The sequence below is a fragment of the Falco punctatus genome (genome assembly GCF_963210335.1).
Source record: "Falco punctatus genome assembly, chromosome: 2".
NCBI classification, from domain to species: Eukaryota; Metazoa; Chordata; class Aves; order Falconiformes; family Falconidae; genus Falco; species Falco punctatus.
In genome coordinates this window covers 44334043-44354096 of record NC_137581.1, presented here as the reverse complement: position 1 = coordinate 44354096, position 20054 = coordinate 44334043, and the positions used below count along the sequence as shown (strand labels likewise).

At 42.4% G+C, this 20054-nt stretch overlaps 1 protein-coding gene across 2 annotated transcripts; it reads right to left on the bottom strand.

Annotated features, from left to right (window-relative positions):
• Positions 1 to 1001: 1001 nt before the first annotated feature.
• KLF5 (KLF transcription factor 5) lies at positions 1002 to 19908 on the bottom strand. Of its 2 annotated transcripts, none has more exons than XM_080374417.1 (4): positions 19329 to 19908; positions 16561 to 17425; positions 15423 to 15482; positions 1002 to 2965 (listed from the first exon to the last, which is right to left on the bottom strand). In XM_080374417.1, exons 1-4 carry the CDS (start codon positions 19557 to 19559, stop codon positions 2787 to 2789), a joined length of 1335 nt encoding a protein of 444 aa, XP_080230543.1. In that variant the 5' UTR covers positions 19560 to 19908; the 3' UTR covers positions 1002 to 2786. The 2 variants fall into 2 exon arrangements, with proteins under 2 accessions (XP_080230543.1, XP_080230544.1); XM_080374418.1 differs by lacking the exon at positions 19329 to 19908 and adding an exon at positions 18687 to 18775.
• Positions 19909 to 20054: the final 146 nt, after the last annotated feature.

Sequence of the window (20054 nt, the reverse complement as noted above, 5' to 3'; positions counted from 1 at the left end):
ACTCAGGTGTTCTAATGGCTGCATCAGAAAAGGGGAATGCCACAGCAACGCTTGTGGGAGTTCTCTCTCCCTGTTCTCCAAAACAGCACATTTGCAGTTGCAGTTAGGTCAGACACAGGCAGATTTTCTTGGTAATTAACCAGGTCTTTGACTTTTTTAGAGCTATCCTAGGTATTTTTTAGAAAGAGGGATTAGCTGACATGTGGAAGAGGCTAATTAAGAGAGAAAAATCAATTGCACAAAAATCAAAGGTTGTAAGGAAAGAACAGAGAAATTCAAGAAAGAATTAAGCAGCCAGTTCACAAAACTGAATTTTGAATAAATTGATACCTGATTTAATTGGATTATTATAATTTGATGGTAAATTATATTTAAACTTTTATTAAGTTTTAAGGTAACTTCCTTTTAAAAAGCTCAGCATGCCCGTTTTTAAGCTCAGAGGAAAGAATACAGATGTAACCCCCAGATCTGAACACGCATCCACTCCAATGTTTCAATGGAACCATACCTCCATCTCCCAGGGGAAATACACTGAAAAGGAGACACTGCCGTGGGGGCACTGCAGGGTTTCTATGGGACCTTCCTGTCTTTCTATGGCATGAAAAGAGCTTTTGGGGGAGTAACTTCTTTTGGGCAATGCTGTAGATAGTGTGTGAACAGGTTTTACCCATTTTGGAAGTGGGAGAGAATTTGTACGCACCAGACTGTACCTTTAATTTACAATCACACTATTGTGGATGGACAATCACAACCAGTTTCAGGCTACTGTACGCTCCCTGTAAAGTTCTGATGGCAGAGAAGCACTATTCTTTATCCCTTCACGTTTATTATATTCATGAGGGCCAAAGCAGAAGTGCCAGGTACTTTCCAAACAGACAAACCCTGTTATGAAGAAGACATTCTTAGCTTAATATTGCTACACTTTCCAGCTCCCAGTGCAAAACCACAGAACTTTCATTGTCAGAAGCTACAGAGAGCACATGCACGTGCACACACACACATCAGGCACTTTGTTTTATTTTGCAAAAAGAAAAAAAAAAAAGTCTTTATATATAAACCATTTCATTCTCTCTCAAAACATTCTACAACTATACAGCTGTTTGCTCCATCATTTGCATAGGAAATACCACAATACAAAAATAAGGTAGGGGAGAGGCAAAAGAAGCAAAACAGCAACCAATTTATGCATGTGTTTCCACATATAAACATTTGAAGCCTTACAAAATTATTTACATCGTTTGTCAAATATTTACATTAAGAGCAACATTTCTAACTATAACAAACAAAACTATAATTTATCAAGTATATGTAAAATTGTCTTAAAAAAAAAAAAAAAGAGTCTATCATATACCACAAATAAATAAAGACAAACAACAGTTTTAACAAAGCTAGGTTTTCCTGCAAGACCCTTTTTTTGGTATTTTGATTGTCTACTCTAGCCTTTGGTTGACAGCTTAATATTACGGCTTGTGAAGTCCAGAAATTTAATAGGTTTGTTTGGTTTTCTCCTGTTGTCTGGCCAAATCCTACATGGTCTAACCTCATCTTTGGCCCGTCATCTACTATTTCAAGGCTGAACACGGTGGATCAAAGTCATTGTTAGCATAAAAGGGCACCACTTCATTGACTTCAGTGGCGTTTCAGCTACTTTTGTCAGCAGTAAATTTTCCCCTGCGTGTGTCAATCTGAACAGTGGCTTAACTAAACTGCTCTGTAATTTTAAACAAAATTACTGTATCCTTTACCTTCTAGTAAATTACATGCAATGTCCACATGAAACTAGATCATACTGGTGCTGAACCAGCTTAACATGTCAATGTATGAAAATTGCATCCTAAATCCTTCTTTTTGAAGTAATACTAAGTTTAGCTTATAGTAAGAGGTTTAACATTCTGTGTTCGTTGTAACTATCCCCGTTATTTAAGCTTCCCACATTGACTTACAGTTCACTCTACATGTTTTGCCCTTTTAAGCAATTTGAAAACAAAATCCTGCTTTGAATATTCAGTGCACACCGTTTGAGTTAACAGGTATAAAACATCTGAATACTTAGCTCATTTCTTTTAAGAAAAATGAAGCTAAGTTGGTACTGTTTTGAGAGGTATTTGAATAACTTTTTTTTTGTAAATGTGCCATATTATCAAATGTAAAATAACTACTTTTTTCAGACGATTCTTAAAAAACTTTTGTATTAAACCTAAAAAGCTGATCTGCAAATTTACAAAATCTTTGTCTTTGCAAACATGCAACGTACAGAACAAAATGTTTTGTTCTATGGCTGTTTATGAATTTTTCTACGTATTTTACTTCCACAGAATGACTTAACATTTAAAAAAAAACCCACAAGTACTAAATATGTCCAGTAAAAACCTGACAGATTACAATTAATGGCTTTTCCACTGCGTTCATTCATCTGCAGCCTCTCATTAACTCATTTACTAAACATTGCCACAATAGTGACAGTGCTTTGGTCAAAACACTGCAAGAGAAAAAGAAAAATGTATAAAGCTGCAATGTGTCAAGCCATAATACTTGTAAAGAGATGAAACCTGCTGACTAAAGCCATATACATCATGACAGCAAACAAATGACCGAACACTCTGGTATTGTGATACAGTGTCTTCCCTTTTTCTGCATAAATATACAAAATATACATTTCCAGTTTCTTTTGAGATTTCTTTTAAACGGATAACCCATACACAAAAATTAAACTAATTTTAGTTGTATGTCGAGAGTCAATAGGAAATTGCATAGATACAAAACAGCCTCAACGACAAGTCCAGCTTCTAGTTCTGATGCCTCTTCATGTGGAGAGCCAGGTGATCAGAGCGGGAGAAGCTGCGATTGCAGACAGCGCACTGGAAGGGCTTTGCCCCCGTGTGCTTCCTGTAGTGGCGCGTTAATTCATCCGAGCGAGCGAATCTCCAGTCACAGCCTTCCCACGTGCACTTGTATGGTTTCTCACCTGAAAGAGAGCACGTAGAAATGAGACTGCTGTCACTCTTCAGGAGGAAATTGATGTGAGATCACACTGAATAGCGTTGCTCTTGAACTTACAGAACTATGACCAAACAGGACCTGACGTTTCCTAATTATTCACAGCTCTATTCAATAGGCCCAAACAGCCCCTTTGTTTTTTCAGTGAATTTTACTCTTGAATCTGTGATTTAATACCTCAGTAAAATACCTCAAACATACAAATTGGAGACGGCTACAGTACAGAAGAAATGCACAGAAGTAAAAAAACTTCATGAGACTGAAATATGCTCACTTACACTCATCTCAGTATGACAGGGAGTAGGAAAAAACCCATGTAGTCTCATGTGACTGTCTGGCCTAGTTTGTAACTTACACTTGTACCTTTTTAAAATGGGTGAATTAAGTTATACAGAAGTTTTTTTAAGAGGTCTGAAATAGGAAGGAAGATTTCTAAAAAGATTCTTTGTGGCGTGCAGATATGTTCAAGAGCTTCTGATGTGTGAAGAAAGGGGCACTGTGTGTTACAAACACAACGGGGACAGTATTTCCTAAATGTCAGAGGCAATAAAAACTTGCAGCATCCTGGCTTGGGCTAGCTATAGATAGGGGAAAGCACCTAAAGGATCAAAGCACCCGTTTTCAGAATTAAGTGTCTACAATCAGGTGTTTAAATAGCCATATTTTAGAGGTGGCAAGTGCTTGCTGCTTCCATCAGTCTATACTGACAAAGGAGCACGGCATCTCTGAAAACTTGCTGTACTACAGCAGCTCTGAACACAATTTTGTGTCCAGCTAGCCTTGAATATACTGGCCCAAGCACCTAAAATATTTGCATTCATCCATTTTAAAAGTACAAACAGAGTCTTTTAAGCATGCCTATAATTGATAGGTGTTTGTTGAAATGGGAGAAATATGAAGCTACAAAGCCAAGATGACTTCCATGTGAAACCAGAACTTTATGTGTGTACATGCACCTGCTCTGGAGCTGATATGGACATGATGTCACCATACAAGCAAGCTTCACAGAAAGAGGCTAAGATTACCTATTTATAGGCTACTGCTTGATGCTGGTTGACAAAAACACTCTTCAGTTGGAAGAGTGGATTGTTATCTATATCCTTTTTTACTAAACTCTGCAACAGCTTCATCTGGAGCGGAATCAGACCAAGGCTGAGCTTTCCAAAAGTCCTTTCCAACAACCTTACAGATCCTCTCCCTCTCTGTTGGTCTCAGATCTTTACCCTCACGGTCTCAATCTCTATTTTACCATCATATGAGCACGCAGAAGAAAGACAGAAGCCAATATCCTGCAATCAGACTGTTTGTTCTGCACCAGTCATGCAGAGAACACCATCTGAGAAACTCCAAAACATTACTTCACAGACACTAATTCATTATTCAGATGGAATTATGAAACTGGTTTTGCCCAGGAGTTTCTACTGCTTCTTGTGATCAACTAACTAGTAACTTTGTGTCTACTACTAAGAGCAGAACCAGCCCTTTGCTCACAAAGGGAATGTGGCTTCAAGTTGGCAGCACGGAAACAACCAGAACCAGAACTCTACAAGAAAAACTAACCCCTCAACCTCCTTTTTGCATAAACATTGACCTGGATTTATTGAAATCACAGTGGAAATGTATCATTCCTTAAGAAAAACAAACTTAGAGCCTGGCATCGCCACTCAGAGTTCAAAATTATTTGGTGGATGGCAAATCAGAACACAAATAACTTTACATTTCTGTCACAGTTGAATTTAGTCTGTCTGATGCTGACTGAAGATCAGAATGATCCATCACATAGGACTCTTTTTTGCTCCATGCATCATATACTGTAGGTTAAAATACAGATTTACTTCAAACTCGATGTGTAATGCTTTTCTAAAATCAGAGAAGCCAGCTGAGGTAACACATTTGGTCTTCATGGCAGAATGACAGAAAAGGTATCTATACAGGAAGGGATCTTTTAAACTATATACATCATAATGTATTTAAACTGGGTTATTAATGCAGTCTGCAAAAGACTGTGTTGCTGATCCATAGGGATAGCACCAGGGAGATCATCCGTGAATACTTGGTGTTAAAACGCATGTGCACATACAGAAGTTGCACAAAAGCATTACTCCTGCATTCAACTAAACTTAAAAAACTAAACTACACCTTAACTTAAAGCCAGTGTATTTCTTTCTTTTTCTCCTTTCTTTCTCCTTTTCTCCCACATTGGCTTCAAAATCTTCTTTAAAAGCCTTCACTTAAAACTGCCATATTTTATACTTGATGCTGAATCCCCAGACTTGTGATCCTGCTATCCTAGCTGCTCAGACAGACCATATACATAGTCAGGCCTTTATACACTCAAAATGCTTGCTCATCCACTCAATCTGCTCATGCAGAATTATACGAGGAATGAAAGAAATGGTAAAGAGGGCAGGAAAATACCACTAGTCGAACAAAAGCCCAGGAATATCCAGACCAGACTGGAATGGGGACCAGGAGATTAAAATCAGTTTCCAAGCCTGGCATCAAGGAGGTATGAAGTATGTGCAACTTCACTGAGTATCGGACTACGCTGTACTGACAAAGCAGTCGCAAAGTTATGCCGTGTAGGTGGTACGTGACCGTGTCTGAGTCCAAATGAAACTGCTGTCCCCATTAAAACTTCTTTTAACCTGTGAGCAGCATCAGCAGGTGATATAAAGGCTCCTGGCATATGAACTGCCAGCAGTTGGGGAAGCGGTGAACCCTGTGCCTTGCTGGGTGCCACAGCTTCCAATTCAACACCGAATCAAATGGCCAGATCCCCATCAAACTCCAGGGGACCCAACTTCCCAGAAACACTATCCAAACCTTACCCCACTGTCCTGGTCACTTCACCACCTGCCACAGCCATGAATCCCCCTGGGCAAGAGCACTGCTCAGGGGAAGAGCTAGGCAGGGCCAAGCGGAACAGCACTGCTCCTCCTTGCCGGCTGACTTTTGCAGACCTGAGCTAAACCAAGTAGCGTTCAGGGGATGCGTGGAGGGGAACAAGCTGGTGCTTTACACAGATTGTTTTAACAGTATTACTTTTATGTACTGGAAATTAAAATCAGAATGCTGCTTTTAACCCCTGCTTTGGCCAACGGTGAGAACTGGAAAATGTATTTTTAGCACCAGCGTAGAGGCCTGGATTATTTTGAATAAATCCTAGGGGTAAAATACTGAATATCTATGTTTGTAATGCTAGTTTCCGTTGGAAAGTTCTATTTAAGAACTGAATCAATTTCAAATGTTTTCCTTTTGGGCAAGGAGGAAGGGGGGCAAGAAAAAGAAGGTGGAGGTTATTTTCACTCTTTTAAAGCAAGCAGAACAACTAGCTGGTAGTGTTTTCTCTCTCTCAACCTATACACATGCTTTTTGTCATTTAGCAGAAGTAAGATTTTAGTTTAAGTTCCCACAGCAAGGGAAAAAGAGCCTCATGTTACAATTTTCTGAAGTGATCCTACTTCTTTGCTATGTTGACTTTAAAGCACTGACAAATTTGGGGTTGAAGATTTATTTTTTCAAAAAGCAGGTATACACAACAAAGGACACTGAACCCTTTATCCACTGTTTTCATTGGCTATATAGTAATGTAAGATTTGTTTACTTTAATGATTGTGCGAAATACAGTAGCTGTAAAGTTTCAGAAATATTTGGTTTTCCTCCAGCAATTTAGGGCTTCTATAGAGTGTTAAACCAAGAATGCCACTGGTCATCAAATATGAAGGCAGTACAGCTCGGTTACTGGAACACGATCGTGGTATCAAACAGATATTTCACTGTAAAAGCAAGAAAACAGCTAACTCCTCCACTTCAGGGGAGCTTCCATGGGATTTGTTAGAATGTCAACACTGTTCAACTAAAACACCATGGAGGAAGCTGGTACCGATTTCCAGCCAAATAGCACACTCCAACCCTTTCTTCCCAAGCCAGAAATATTATACACAGCACTTCTGGGAAACAGAACTGCTTTCCTTTAAATTATACTTCAACAGGATAGGGACTTCATAAGTTTAATTGGATTTCTGCATAACCTCCTTCCAGTATCACTGAATTAAAATATTTTGCTAGGCTTATACATCACAAAATATATCTTTAAGTTCTTGAGCTGTTAATATGTATCCATTCTCCAGTTAAAAAAAAAAAATACATTTGTGGAGCATGAGAAACAGACTTGTGCTTGAGCACAGAAACTTTTAAGCCCCAATGTTTAGCTTGGAAGCTCTTTTACAGAAAGAGCTTTACCTAGTCAAGAGATAAGGGAGTTTAACCTGAAAGGAGACTATTTTGCTTTCAACATGTCTATTAAAAAAAAAGTAAATATAATGCTCTGAGATTGCAAGGATGTCAAAAAGGTGTCTGGATATCCACATATACCATGCTAACAAAACCAGCCACTTCAACAGATAAACTATGCCAAGGTAGATCCCAAGGTTTGGCATCCTTGTCGATACCACAAGAGAATGATCTGGACCACTGAGGCACACCATGGGCTCTTCTCTCTTCAATTCATCATCTTGGGATTAGTCATGCCAAACTGCAGCAATTGCTTTCCTAACATGAATTCTAGCCACTGGCAGCAACCATCATGGCCATGCTCACTTGGGTGAGGTACAGTGCCACCAGTGGGGGGGTGGTCATTTTGAAGACACCCTCTCTTCAACATACAGCCTCTGTTCCAGAAAATGTTTCTGTTTAAAATTCTGTTCATAAAAAACGAGTCACTGAAAACCTCCATTAGTGATTATTTTCCCCGTTAACAAGAAAATAAGCTTCCTTATTTCACCAAAGAGTTCTGTGACTTTATTTCTGCAATTCACTGTTAGGATGGCTTTCTCTAAATATAAAGCTGCAAAAAGCAAGGGTCAGATTTTCAAACCTAAAGTTAGGTAACTCTACTGGTATGCAGAAATCCAAATACAGGTATTACACCAGCCAACGCCTACAACTTCTCTTATTTCCTATCAGAAATTTCTGACAGAGTAATGAGATTGGAGCTTCCTTGAAGAAGAAAAAGCAGCAGCCTTTTCAAAGGCTCCAAAAAGACAACACCTGATTACAGCTCCTAAGGGTATAAAAGTATAAAGACATCCCCCCCCCCCCCCCCCCCGATTCTTTCCATCTTTTTATTACTTGTGTTTATTATGAAATTATTTCTGGTGGCAAGTGTTTGGCCTTAAAAATATTCAACTAGGTGTGATAAAAAAGTGGTAGGCAAAGAGGTTTCTGCATCATAATTGCACCAGTTACCTACGTAACCTATATTACGCCCAGTTTCAAAACAAATTATTATAAAGATTTATGTGGTCTCAGAATTTTCTGGTGTATTTCTTTTCAAAATTTTCACAGCTTAACATTATTTGTCTTAGTTTCCTGACATGTTATAGCCTCAAATTTTTAGAAAAAATAAGAACAAATGAAATGTTTTTCCTCTTAGTTTGCCTGAAATAGCTCTCTTCCAGTTCATAGCATCAGGATTTTAAACCCTAGTATCTTCCAGGCTGACTGGAACTGAAAGTAGTTGCTCGGGTGTATGTCTGCACTCATTCAAAAGAAGTTTGTAGCTCCCGACACTTACCTAAAATTAGACCTTCCTCTGACATCGACTAAAGCTATAGTGAACATTAAAAGCAGATTGTTGGTTGGGGATTTACCCTTTTCTAATACAGGGGGATTTTTTTGAGAAAGAGCAGAAAGCTGAAACATAAAAAAAAAAAAAAATAATCCCTCAGGTGTTTAAAAGTTCTTTAGTGCACTGAAATTCTAGCTTGTCCAAGATGGAGATGGATCAGAGGGCTGACAGTATGCAATGTACATCCGGCTTATTTTGTGAGTGACAAAATGAATTTAGTCCTTGAAATATCCAGCCCACCACAGATATGAATGCATAACATATGCTGCACATTTTCAAACGTGATAAAGCCTCTGCCTAGTATAGTAATGGCTAGAGGGTGACCATTAAGTAATGCTTCACAACAGAAAAGCATTTTAAGGAATCCTGTAACAGAGAGCTGTTAGGCCTCGTTAAGTCCAATCACTGATAAATCAAGTAATATTTGATCTCTCTAATAAAAGCACGAACAGGAAAAGAGATGACGGACCGGTAAGCAAAAAGGATGGTCAAGAGATTAGTACATCATTTACTTTCTGACTAGTGAGGTGCAGAAGGCATTATCTTCTCAGAGCTCCCACCAATGCTTGAAGCACTCTTATTTTGCTAAGTGTTGGCTTACGCAGCTCACGGATTACTGGGGAATCTTGACTGTCCTGTGCAGTGGTTTATTTTCTTTCTGGTATAACATTCTGTCTTAACAGAGGTGGTCTCTCTTCAAGGAGATATGCAAACAAAGAGGAAAGGAATTTTTTGGTTTTTAACTAGGTTTATAAGAAATCCATCCATCTGGGGTGCATGGCTGTGTCTACACATTCTGTGCTGGAGAACACATTTCCTCATCTATGCCTGTGGTGCAAGAGCAGTTCTTTAGCTCTCACACCAATAACACTGGCTCTTGTACAGTCAGATAAGAGGCGCTCTTAAAATGGAATTTATTAAACATGTACTGTAGACTTCCAGATTTCCACCTACTGTATGCATACACACACACAAAAAAATTAAATTGGAAGCAATACATTAAAGCTATTTTAACTTAAGGCAAAGCACTGTACACTTGCCAAAATCAAAGGTTTTAATATGTCCTTAATCAGAGTTGTTGCAGATCACTGAATATAAATAATGCAGCCTGACAGGACAGGAATGCTGCTACCAAGATACTCAGACTAAACTAGGACATTACTTAAATGTTTCTAATCTTTCACCAATGGGAGGTGCAGGTCATCTAACAAACAACAAACAACACACTACCCTGGAACCAGGAGTCAATCGTCCCAGTCAAGCCCTGAAATTAATTACAATAAGGAATGTCTAATCAAATAATGGAAAGTTTTAATCACTGGCAATTGCTGTGATTCTTGGTACTATATTAGCCTATGTAGGGCGGTCTCAAAATGAACTATATTTAAAGCCAGTCTCTTAGGTCAACAGTTTCCTTATCAGGAATCAAATATCCTGGAACTGAAGTTTAATCCTCTCAGGCAGCAATTGACAGAAACAACAGTTTTTTTAAGCTTTTTCATGCTTAGAGGGACTTTCTAGGCTTTTAATCAAAAAGAAAATATTAGGCTTTTCTTTTCAATATCTAAAATCTAACAGGACTACCTCTCACCTGACACCTTGGAATTTAATTCCTGCTTCATAAAAACTGCATGCTGGACACTGATGTGAATGACCAGTAATATTTATGTAAAATGTATGTTTACGTTGTAAGATTTCACCCCCTTTTGAGCACACACTCAAACATGCATACTTACTTACAACTACAGATAAAGAACTGGATCAATTAATCACAAGGTCTGCCATTATTCACAAAGTGTTTGAAAAAAATTACATTATTTTCCCTTAAACTGTGGTTTGCACAGGAAAATAATGTACTTCAATTTCTGACACAGACAACTAATGGATTTAGCAGAATTCATAAATAAAAGATACCAACATATTCTCCAGCAGTGCCTAGCGACACCACACTTTAATGCGCTTTGTCAACAGTTTTATTTAACTCTCCTGCATTTTTTCCTTATTGTCTCTATCAATGATGGCATTTACCGACACCTCCTTAAAGTATAATCTGTGCAACTGACTCATCTAACAGGTTAAAGCAGCAGAATCGACACAGAAATATTACTTAATAGCTGTTTTCATGACGCAAATATTTTTCCAGGATGAAGTTTGCGACACACACAGAAAACTGCAACCACAAACAAAGCAGGCTTTTGGTGCCTCCATTTCCCATTTGTGCACTATGAGTGAAATCCCTCACCTAAGTCTCAGGATGATTTGAGTCAATACAAGATGCTTTTTTTCCAGCAGAAGTCCAACTACCACTTATCTTCCCTTCTGAACAATGGGCATCCTGAATTCCCAGGCAATTCTGTATTGTACCACCTTTAACAAGCATCTATATACAGCTATGGTAAACTTGGAGCGCCGAGTCCTATGGACTGCTGAAATCTACTGCACACAACTGGTTCTAATTCTGATGTACCATCAGAGCCTAATTCTGGATCTATTGAGGCAGAGATCTAAAATAAAATGTTTAACACCTTGAGCAGCCACACAAGTCGGCAGCTGTCCCATGCCTACATAAACATTTGAAATAACTAGGGACAGTGGAAGTATTTTGAGTGCATCTCATTTAGAGAAATGCCATTTCTCTTGAGTTATCTCGGCCGCCACTTCCCATCACGAAATACAAACTAGATCTATAGATAGAGATGAAATAGTTCTGCAGTTAATGCTAGAAACTATTAATGGCAAGCCCACCATGTGACCAGAGAACATGCCTGTACAAAGGCTCTGTATAGGGAAAACCAACATGCAGCTGGAAAACGTCTTCAATGTGCGTGCCTTGATGTATTCAAAACAATGACAGATTTTCCTCTTAAAAACATACACAATTCTGAAGCATGCAGCTGTTCACAGAAATATTAAAAAAAACCACCACAATGGAGCCAGTAGCAATTCTGCAGTTACAGGTAGGGTGCAGGTAGGGTATTCCAGGGCCCTGCGTATCAAAGGTTCAACTTCCACAGGCCAAATCTTTAATATATATAAAGAAATCTAACAGGGTAAGTTATAGGACTGCTGTTTCTAAAGGATTACTTAATATATATGTATTCGCTCGGACGTCAGAAAAGGAACCGAAATGAGGTTCATCTACAACATGCATGTAACTGTTTTTCACTGATACCTGGCATGTTTTTCAAGTTGGACACAGAGCCTTAAGGTGGTTTTACTGCTGGCAGCCTGCAATAAATGCATAACTCCCTCCCTCATTATATACTGTAGTTGCACCATGCCGGTTATGAAACACAACTTGTTCCATGACTAACAGGTAAAATTATTTTAAAAGAAAATCCCTCCTTCAAGTGGTCAAAAAATTCAGTCTGTTTTGAGAGATGTTCCAATGGGTACTTTAGCACACTGAATACCATTTCACCTGTTTCAGAAACAGCTAATATTAAGTGTTTTAAGGTACTAAAATTTACCAACATCTCTTACAGAACTGCATGGAGATGATACAAAATGCCCTGTATCTTTCCAGTATTCGAATCTTTGTTCATGTTCAATTTTGGGGTTACAAGTTTATCAGCAACTAAAATTTACTTCATAATTTACAAACACTACAGCATTAACTAGAGAAAGAAAAACGTGTGCCTGCTTCAGTGACTGGTACAAATACATTAACCTTGCTTAGCTCTTACGTGAATAATGAACTCCTAACCAACAGCAAAAGTCCAGTGTAATTACATTAAATCAGAATAACTATACCAGCTTATACTACCTGACTTTGTATAAGGTAAGCTTGGGAACACCTAGGAAGAAAAATATAAGGGGCTTTCCTCTCGCCCATTTCTTATAGTTGTATTTAAATGTAATTTTTAAAGTCTGACAGTGTATTCACATCTGAACTGGAAAAGACTACAGCCTACATTCCACCTATCAAATATAACATTTCTTTTAGGTTTGTTCTCAAAGAGGTTTGTTCTCAAAGAACGTCTACTAAACCCAGTGAAAGCCTTTCAGAAGAGAAAAGCTGCTAAATAAATACTGTGAAAAGGCTGAGATTTTCCAATACAAAAGGAAAACCATAAGGTCTGTCTTGACTTTTAATGGCAGACAAACTTTGCTGCAGGCTCTTTTATTTTAAGATGACAGATTGCTGAGAAGGGCGGGGACCGGTTGGGATGAGAGAGAGACTGTAGCCCATTTTAAAAGGTATTGTTAAGAAACTAAGAATAAGGAGAAAACAACTTCAGTGGTCCATGATTACTAAAGAACGGGTTTAGCCAGATAAACAGGTCTGCTATCCCTGAAGGGATTTGAAAGAATATCACACACAACTTTATTGAAATGGATTACGTGACACTTGCTTTTAGACTTTGAAGGTAAAGGTTTCACAAAAGTCTTTAAAAAAAAAAAAAAATTAAAAACCAGAAAATCAAAGCTTAATAGTGCTGTATGACTTCATAGTTCTGGGGGATGGGACGCGGAGAGGCACACACCCAAATTTAGCCCTCGGCATCAAGCTCTTCTCTTTGGAGATCAATAGCGAGATTCCCTTGCGCTTCTGGGGAAGCTGCGCAACTTCACAGGCTTCCCCGAGTTTGTGCCCATTTACTTTAATATTCATCTAATCAAATTTACCGTACTTGGTAAGTCATAGATCTTGCTCATAATACACATTTCAACCATATGTTAAGGCAGAGATCACAACTGGTGCTTGAAATCTTCAAGTATTAAGTGAATGTTCAAGAGTTAAACAAAGCAAACTCTGAAATAATGCAGGTAACAGGATACAGACTCACATTCTTGCATGTACTGCACGATTTAGACAGTTTATCCCTTCATTCACCTCCCCCGAAGACCCTTTGTGTTACAGACTTGCTTAAGTTCACTAGATTTTTATCTAAAACAACATTCTTGTTTCCATGAATACATCAGCTCCTCTGACCTTTGCACATTTATCCACATTTCTAAGGTCAAATATCTATAAAGTGAAGGCAACAATAAACGTTAGTGACCCTAAGCAGTATGTTAGTGATGTGGTATGTATTTCTATGCACACAAGTATTAACCTTATAAACCCTGAAGTCATTATTACTTAAGGTTCAAAAAAAGATATAAATTGATTTAAAAAAGTAAAAGTGTACATTTCAAATGTTTACTGTACAATTTTCATTTTTAGACTAAAACTTTGCTTTTATCTCTGTTCCTAGTTATTGTATAATAGCAAGTGAGATATTTAAAACTGGTATTTAGCTGCTGGCTCAAGTGCGTAAGTGGAAATCGCACACAAATTTACAGATTATTTATTAAAGAGCAATGAGATTATACTCTCTGACAGTATTCAGGTTTATAGCCTCATGAAAATACTCCTTTCTTACTAAGCTTACTGCTAATGAGTGATTATATAAATCAAAATCTAACAGTGTTCTTGTTTAGTCTATTACTAATGCAAAGCAATAATCTTTGTACAGGTGCTTTTAATTTTTTACTGCAACTGCAACACAAGTAACTCATCTATCAAAACAAAATTTTCAGAGTAACATTTAGCCTGGAGATAATAAATTTTTTTACGATAATCCAGCGATCCGTTCAAAATAGCTGCTGAATAGACAGCCTTGTTTCCATAGAGACAGTGAAACATTTTGTTAGATCATAGCTCATGCTGTTCTGTTTTGACATTTGGTTTAAACTCAGGTGAAACCCCGTTACTTGAACGGCGCAGTCGCAGAGCCGACAGCCTGCTTCAATAAGCAAGTTACTTGAATCGTGACTAGTGTTTTGGTCTGAACTGAGGTCCACGTGTAAAAGAGCTGGGGTTCATGCTCAGTTTTAAAAACAGGAGTCATAGCCCTCGCATTTGATTTCTTCACAAAATCAGTCATGTGCTTTTCACTGATTTAGAACGAGCAGTACTAAGATCCCAGCAAAGAACTGTCCTAAATAGTTTCAGGCATGCTGTTGGTGAGCTACATTTTTCTCCCTGTCTCCCTCTCTCCTCCTTCCCCCTGCCTCAGCAGGTGAACCCTTAGGAAGACACATCTAGGGTAGTTCCACCTCCCAACTGCTGCGCTCTGCACGCATGGCTCCTGCGCCCGCGCACAAGAAACACTGTCCCCAGCTCCACTCCATGTGGGCCCATGAGTGGGGACTGCCTCCATAGCTGCAGGCAGAAATTAATCAAGATACGAAAAACAAGCGTGATACACTGACACTTTTCATTTCCTCCATTTTAATGTCTTTCACTGACAAAACTGTGAAATTATGCCTTTTTTAAAAAAGTAAATATGCAGAACCACTTGTCTTTAAAAGAAAGTACACTTAATGCTAAGAATGAAGCAAATGGAGTTACCTTGGGAGTCTTTGCGATATTTCTCAAAAATTCTGGGATTAAATAGTTCTAACAAGTTCAAAAGAAAGTCCAAACCAGAAAATTATATCTATTTAGATAAATCTTGAAAACTAGAACATGATTACTACGCTTAATTCATTGCCCAAGGAAAAAGTGTTGGTTTTTTTTTTTTTTAAACACTTCATGGCATTTTAGATTGAAAAGGGAAGTTTCCATCTGTTCTATTCTTAGCTATTTTGAGTTCTGTATTATAAAAGGTTTAACAAAACTGCATTAAGAATAAAAGCAACTATTCTTCTCATTGACCAAACCTTAAATTTTTCTTAACTGAACTGCCAGCCTGAGCCCACACCACTCTACAGAAAACAGAGAAGACAGGAGATCAAACACACTTGCTTTCTCAGAAAATACGTAAACCATGAATGAACAGGCAGTAAGAGAGTGAGTACATACCCGTGTGAGTTCTCAGGTGTGCTTTTAAGTGAGAAGACTTTGTATAAACTTTCGTGCAGCCTAAAACAAAACAAAACAAAAAAGCAGAGAGGCATTTCAGTAGGGAGAACAGGAATGCTCCACGTTATGTTTAAACTTCCTCACTCAGTGCTGGCGTAATATCTGGAAACGCTTCATCCAGCACCATTTAGAAGTAAAATTTGATCTAGAAAGCTCCCAGACGTATGCTGCTTTACACAGAAAAGAGAAAAATGCTTATGTTTCTGACTTACTACCTTTTAACGTAGTATAGACCAATACCTACTACACTATATGTACAGTAACACCTGCTACCTAAGTTGACAACTCAGAAGGGGACTTTATTTTTTTTTTAAGATTTCCTAGAGAATGTGATCAAGCCAGACTTGGCTGTCACTGTCACCCAGGGCTCACCATAACTCTTCCATGAAGCATTTATCATACAGCACACCAAATGGGTGATACACCGCTGAGAATTACGATGGCAAAGAGGGAGATCAACCACAGGCAGACATTTCTCTCTATGCTTACATGGGCGTGAGTGTCTTGTATCTGGGATCACGTACTACATGGAGGCAGAGTTTATAGTCAGGTCTCTCTTCCCCTTCAGCATAGGAGAAGGAGAGGCTGGAAGGGAATCCATCTGTGGACAATTTTCAGAGATAGCTTTTAATGGATTTATGCAGGCAGCCGAATCCCCTAACAAGGCTGTGGCCTCGGCTACCAGAAGCTGAAACGATTCTTTCAGCGCCACCTGATTCAAACTGAGCTGTACTGTGCTAGACAAACTAAGCCTGTGCTCCATCACAGGTACTGGAAAAGTGAGAGCAGGAGCTGCACAGTCACCCTGACTTACATCAAGTTTTACGGCATGGTAAAATGAGCTCAGGCGTTTAAGAGAATTACGAGTGATGTGAAGAAAAGGGTACATATTATTTAAAGAATGTGAAAGTGTGCCACACAAAACAATAAAGAAGAGAAATTCTACTTTGACAAGAATTATTCGGTTCTCCCTAGGTGTAGACTACAGCTAAAGAAGACCACTTATACCTCATCCATGATTATTCACACTTTTTTTTTTTATTGCGAGAACTGCGATTTTCTGGCACAGATCGCTTACCAGGATAGTCACAGTAGTGGATACGTCTTTTCTCCAGATCTGGGTTACTTCTCCTGTTGTACCTGACTGGTTGGATGTTCTGGGAGGTTATGGGCAGAGTTGCTGGTAAATTTGGATTGTGAATGGCCAGCTTGGAAGCTATAGTTGCAGCGTATGATGGAGGAGGGGTTAAATTCTGTAGCATCTCTGCTTGTCTGTCTGGACTTCCAGGCTCTGAGCTTGGGGGTGAAGGAGGGAAGTAAGTGGCCTGCTGCTGCAGAAACTGGTTTGGCATGCTGTAGGTGCAAGGGGGGATGCCCTGGAACTGTTTCATTGCAGTCTGTGGAACAGCCGAGGAGAGAGTGTTAAGGCCCGCCATGGCTGACGGCATGGAGACATTGTTAAGGGAGTCCATCACGGCTGCCTGAGTAGTAGTGTTGGGCATATCTAAATCCGGCGAGCTCAAGAGCTGATATAACTGGCCTTGCTGGGGTGTGACGGAAAGATGAACATCTGGAGTAGGAAGCTCCTGCTTGATGAAAATGTTGTTCACATCGGGAGTTTGGTGGGAGCTGAAGATGCTGGTAAATTCGGGGAGGGCCTGAGTTGGGGCAGGGGCAGCAGTTTCGCTCTGGTGACTGAAGATGGTGACTGGCTCTGTCTTGATGTGGGTGACACAGGGTCGCTGAGATTTGTACAGGCCAGTTCTCAGGTGGCTAATGTCAGGTAGGAAGACGTTCATGTTGATGCTGTAAGGCAACCCTTCGCTGTCAGTGAAAAACTGGTCTACAACCGAGGCACTGTCTCTTCTGTATTTCTTATGTTCGGGGATGACAGGAACGGGCGGGAGCTGAGGTGTCAGGTATTTCTCCATCTCACATCTTGTCTATAAAAACAAAACAGACCATAATCCATGGGATTTGTTACCACCTGAGAAAGACGATGGCATGCAGGTCGTGTCAGGCTTTGCAAATAAAAGGCAATACTGTTCAGCCAGCCACAAGCTACCTACGGAGGAAGTTATAGACCTCTACCCTAATGAAAACCTGTATTTTATAATCGGCGCGCTAATCAACATTATCAAGGACAAGGAGATAAAGTCATGGCACAAGTCGTTCACACAGAGCAAGATCGATCTGATGTTTCAGCTTACAACAAACTTTCATCTTTGATGCCTACAAGACAGTGCAAGGTGCAGAAATGACAGGCGCTGTGCCTAATCTGAAGATCTCCTGCTCTGGAATTCACTGCGGGAGCAGGGTGACTGCCTATCTGTTTCACTCGCTTCTCTTTGAAATGCTAACTCTAAAAGCCACATCCTCTGCTGGCTTTTTGAATACTAATACTGCAAATAATGTTAATATATTTTTTTCTGTACTTCCATAATTCTTCATCCTTAAAAGAAAGGTATTTGATTAGAAATATGACAATACACACCAAAGTGTAAAGTTATGAATAATATGTAATAAAAAGAAGATGGGCTGACTGTATCAGAGTACCCTTTGTGTAAAGTGTCTCCAGGACTACACTTTAAAAAAAAATAATAATCTGTGCAGCGTATAATTGGCTAATAGCATGATAAACACATCCCTGTCCGTGCCTCGGTCCTAGGCGAGCTCTTTAATTACTGGGAAATCATTCTCTTAGCGTAGTGGTGCGAGGGAATCCGTGGGTGGCTGGAGCCCGATACATTACTGGTACAGTCATCGGCAAAGCATTTATCACGCACTCTCCAGTGGGCAAATGCTACATTCCCCCCTGTCCCGTCAAGACAGTGCTCATACCAGACCCGTTTAGCACCCCGCAAGAGAAAGCAGCTGACAGACAGCAACTCTGCCCTAAAGTGGATTTTAGAACCTTTCTTCAAAGACCCCCGGTAAACACCACAAACAAACAGAGCCGCCTTCCCGTCCCTTTGATCTGGATCTGCCCCGACATGCCAGGCTACTTTTTCCAGCTCTTGTTTACGAGCCGAGGGCAGCTCGCTTTGAAGGCTGGAGTTATTTATTCGTTGTGGAAGACGCCACCGAAAGGCAGCGCCCGACAGACCGCTGCCCAGCGCCAGGGGCTCCCCGGGACCCCCGTCCCACCGACGCCGGGGGCTGGGTCCGCGGGCACCCCCGCGCAGGCGGAGGCCGGTGCCTCACCGGGGCGCCCGCCGGGAGCCGCCCCTCAGCGGGCACCGTCCGCGGCCGCAGCCTTCCCGCTTTTAGCTCCTCCAGCTGTTTGCCTGCGGATCCGCTCCCAGGCAGCCTCCTGGGGCCGGCAGAAAGTCCCGGGAAGTCCCCCCTCGCCCGGTGCGCCGTGTCCCCCGTTCCCCCCCCCCCCCGCCCCCGAACATGACTCCCTGCGTGGGCGAGGCGGACAGGCGGCCGCTCTAATTCTGCCGCCGGGCAAGTGCAAAGGCAGCAGCTGTAGTTTTCAACACACCCGCGGGGGCAGCCCCGCTCCCCCGCCCCGGGCCGGCCCGCCAGCCGCCGCCGGAGCCCGCGCCCCGCCTCAGCCCCGGCCGCCTCAGCCGCGCCCCGGGCCGCCTCGCCGCGCGCCGCCGGCGGGAAGGCGCGAGCCCTCCCTGCCCCGCGCCCCTCCGCACGGGCGGGCCGGCCGGCCCCCGCCCCCACCTCGCCGCCGCCTCAGCCCGGCACCTCGGGGTCCGCTGCCCCGGCCCCGCCAGCCGGCCCCACCCAGTCCCGCCCGCCCGCTCCTCAGCGGCCGCTCCGCGCCCGGGCGGCCCGCCGCGGGAGAGGGGCGATGGCCGGCGGGCTGCGAGAGGGCTGGTCGCCGCCTACCTGTACCATCTCCTCCGCCGGCAGGGTCGCGCCGCCGCCCCCGCCGCCGCCCCCCGGGTGCTGCTGCTGCTGCTGCTGCGGCGGCGGCGGCTGCTGCTGCTTCAGGTCCTCCCCGGGGAAGATCGCTGCCTCCCTGGCCCCCAGCACGGGCTTGAGCTGCGCGAACACCGGCTCCTCGGGCTGCTGCACAGGACCCAGGCGGGCGCTCATGGTCAGCACCCTGGTGGCCATGAGGCGGGCTGGCGGCTGCGGCGGGTGCGGCGCGGACGGGCTGCCCGCCCCGGCGCAGGGGGACTGGCCCGCGGGCGGCTCCGGGCGGGCGGTGGCTACTCGTGCGCTCACTCCCCAGGAGCCCCGGCCCGAGCGCGCATCCACTCCCGTGTCGTCAGTGCCTCCGCCTGTACCTGGCCGCGGGTATCTACCCGGTGACACACGCCCGCCTCTATTTCACCCTACTCCACCCCCGGCCCCCCCTACACCCCACCCAGCCCGGAGAAGTGGGCCGGCCCTGCGGGCTGCCCTGCCTACGGGGAGCGCGGACGGCTCCTCCCCGCGGCGCGCCTGCCCTGCCCTGCCCCGCTCCGCTCCGCTCCGCTGCGGCGTGCCCCGGGGAGCGCGGCGGCGGCGCGGGGTGGCCGGGCCCCGGCCCCGGCCCGGCGGGGCGGTAACGCGGGGCCAGCAGCTGGGCTGCCGCCGGCCTTGCGCTGCCGGTCCAGCGGCCCGGCG

What these genes read in the sequence shown, in the direction of transcription:
- KLF5 (XM_080374417.1), bottom strand. Translation starts at nt 19,559, where the DNA reads ATGGCCACCAGGGTGCTGACCATGAGCGCCCGCCTGGGTCCTGTGCAG. An exon ending in CGGCGGAGGAGATGGTACAG is followed by an intron (nt 17,426 to 19,328) that starts GTAGGCGGCGAC and finishes TTGTTTTTATAG; the next exon opens with ACAAGATGTGAGATGGAGAA. An exon ending in ACACCTGAGAACTCACACGG is followed by an intron (nt 2,966 to 15,422) that starts GTATGTACTCAC and finishes GCTCTCTTTCAG; the next exon opens with GTGAGAAACCATACAAGTGC.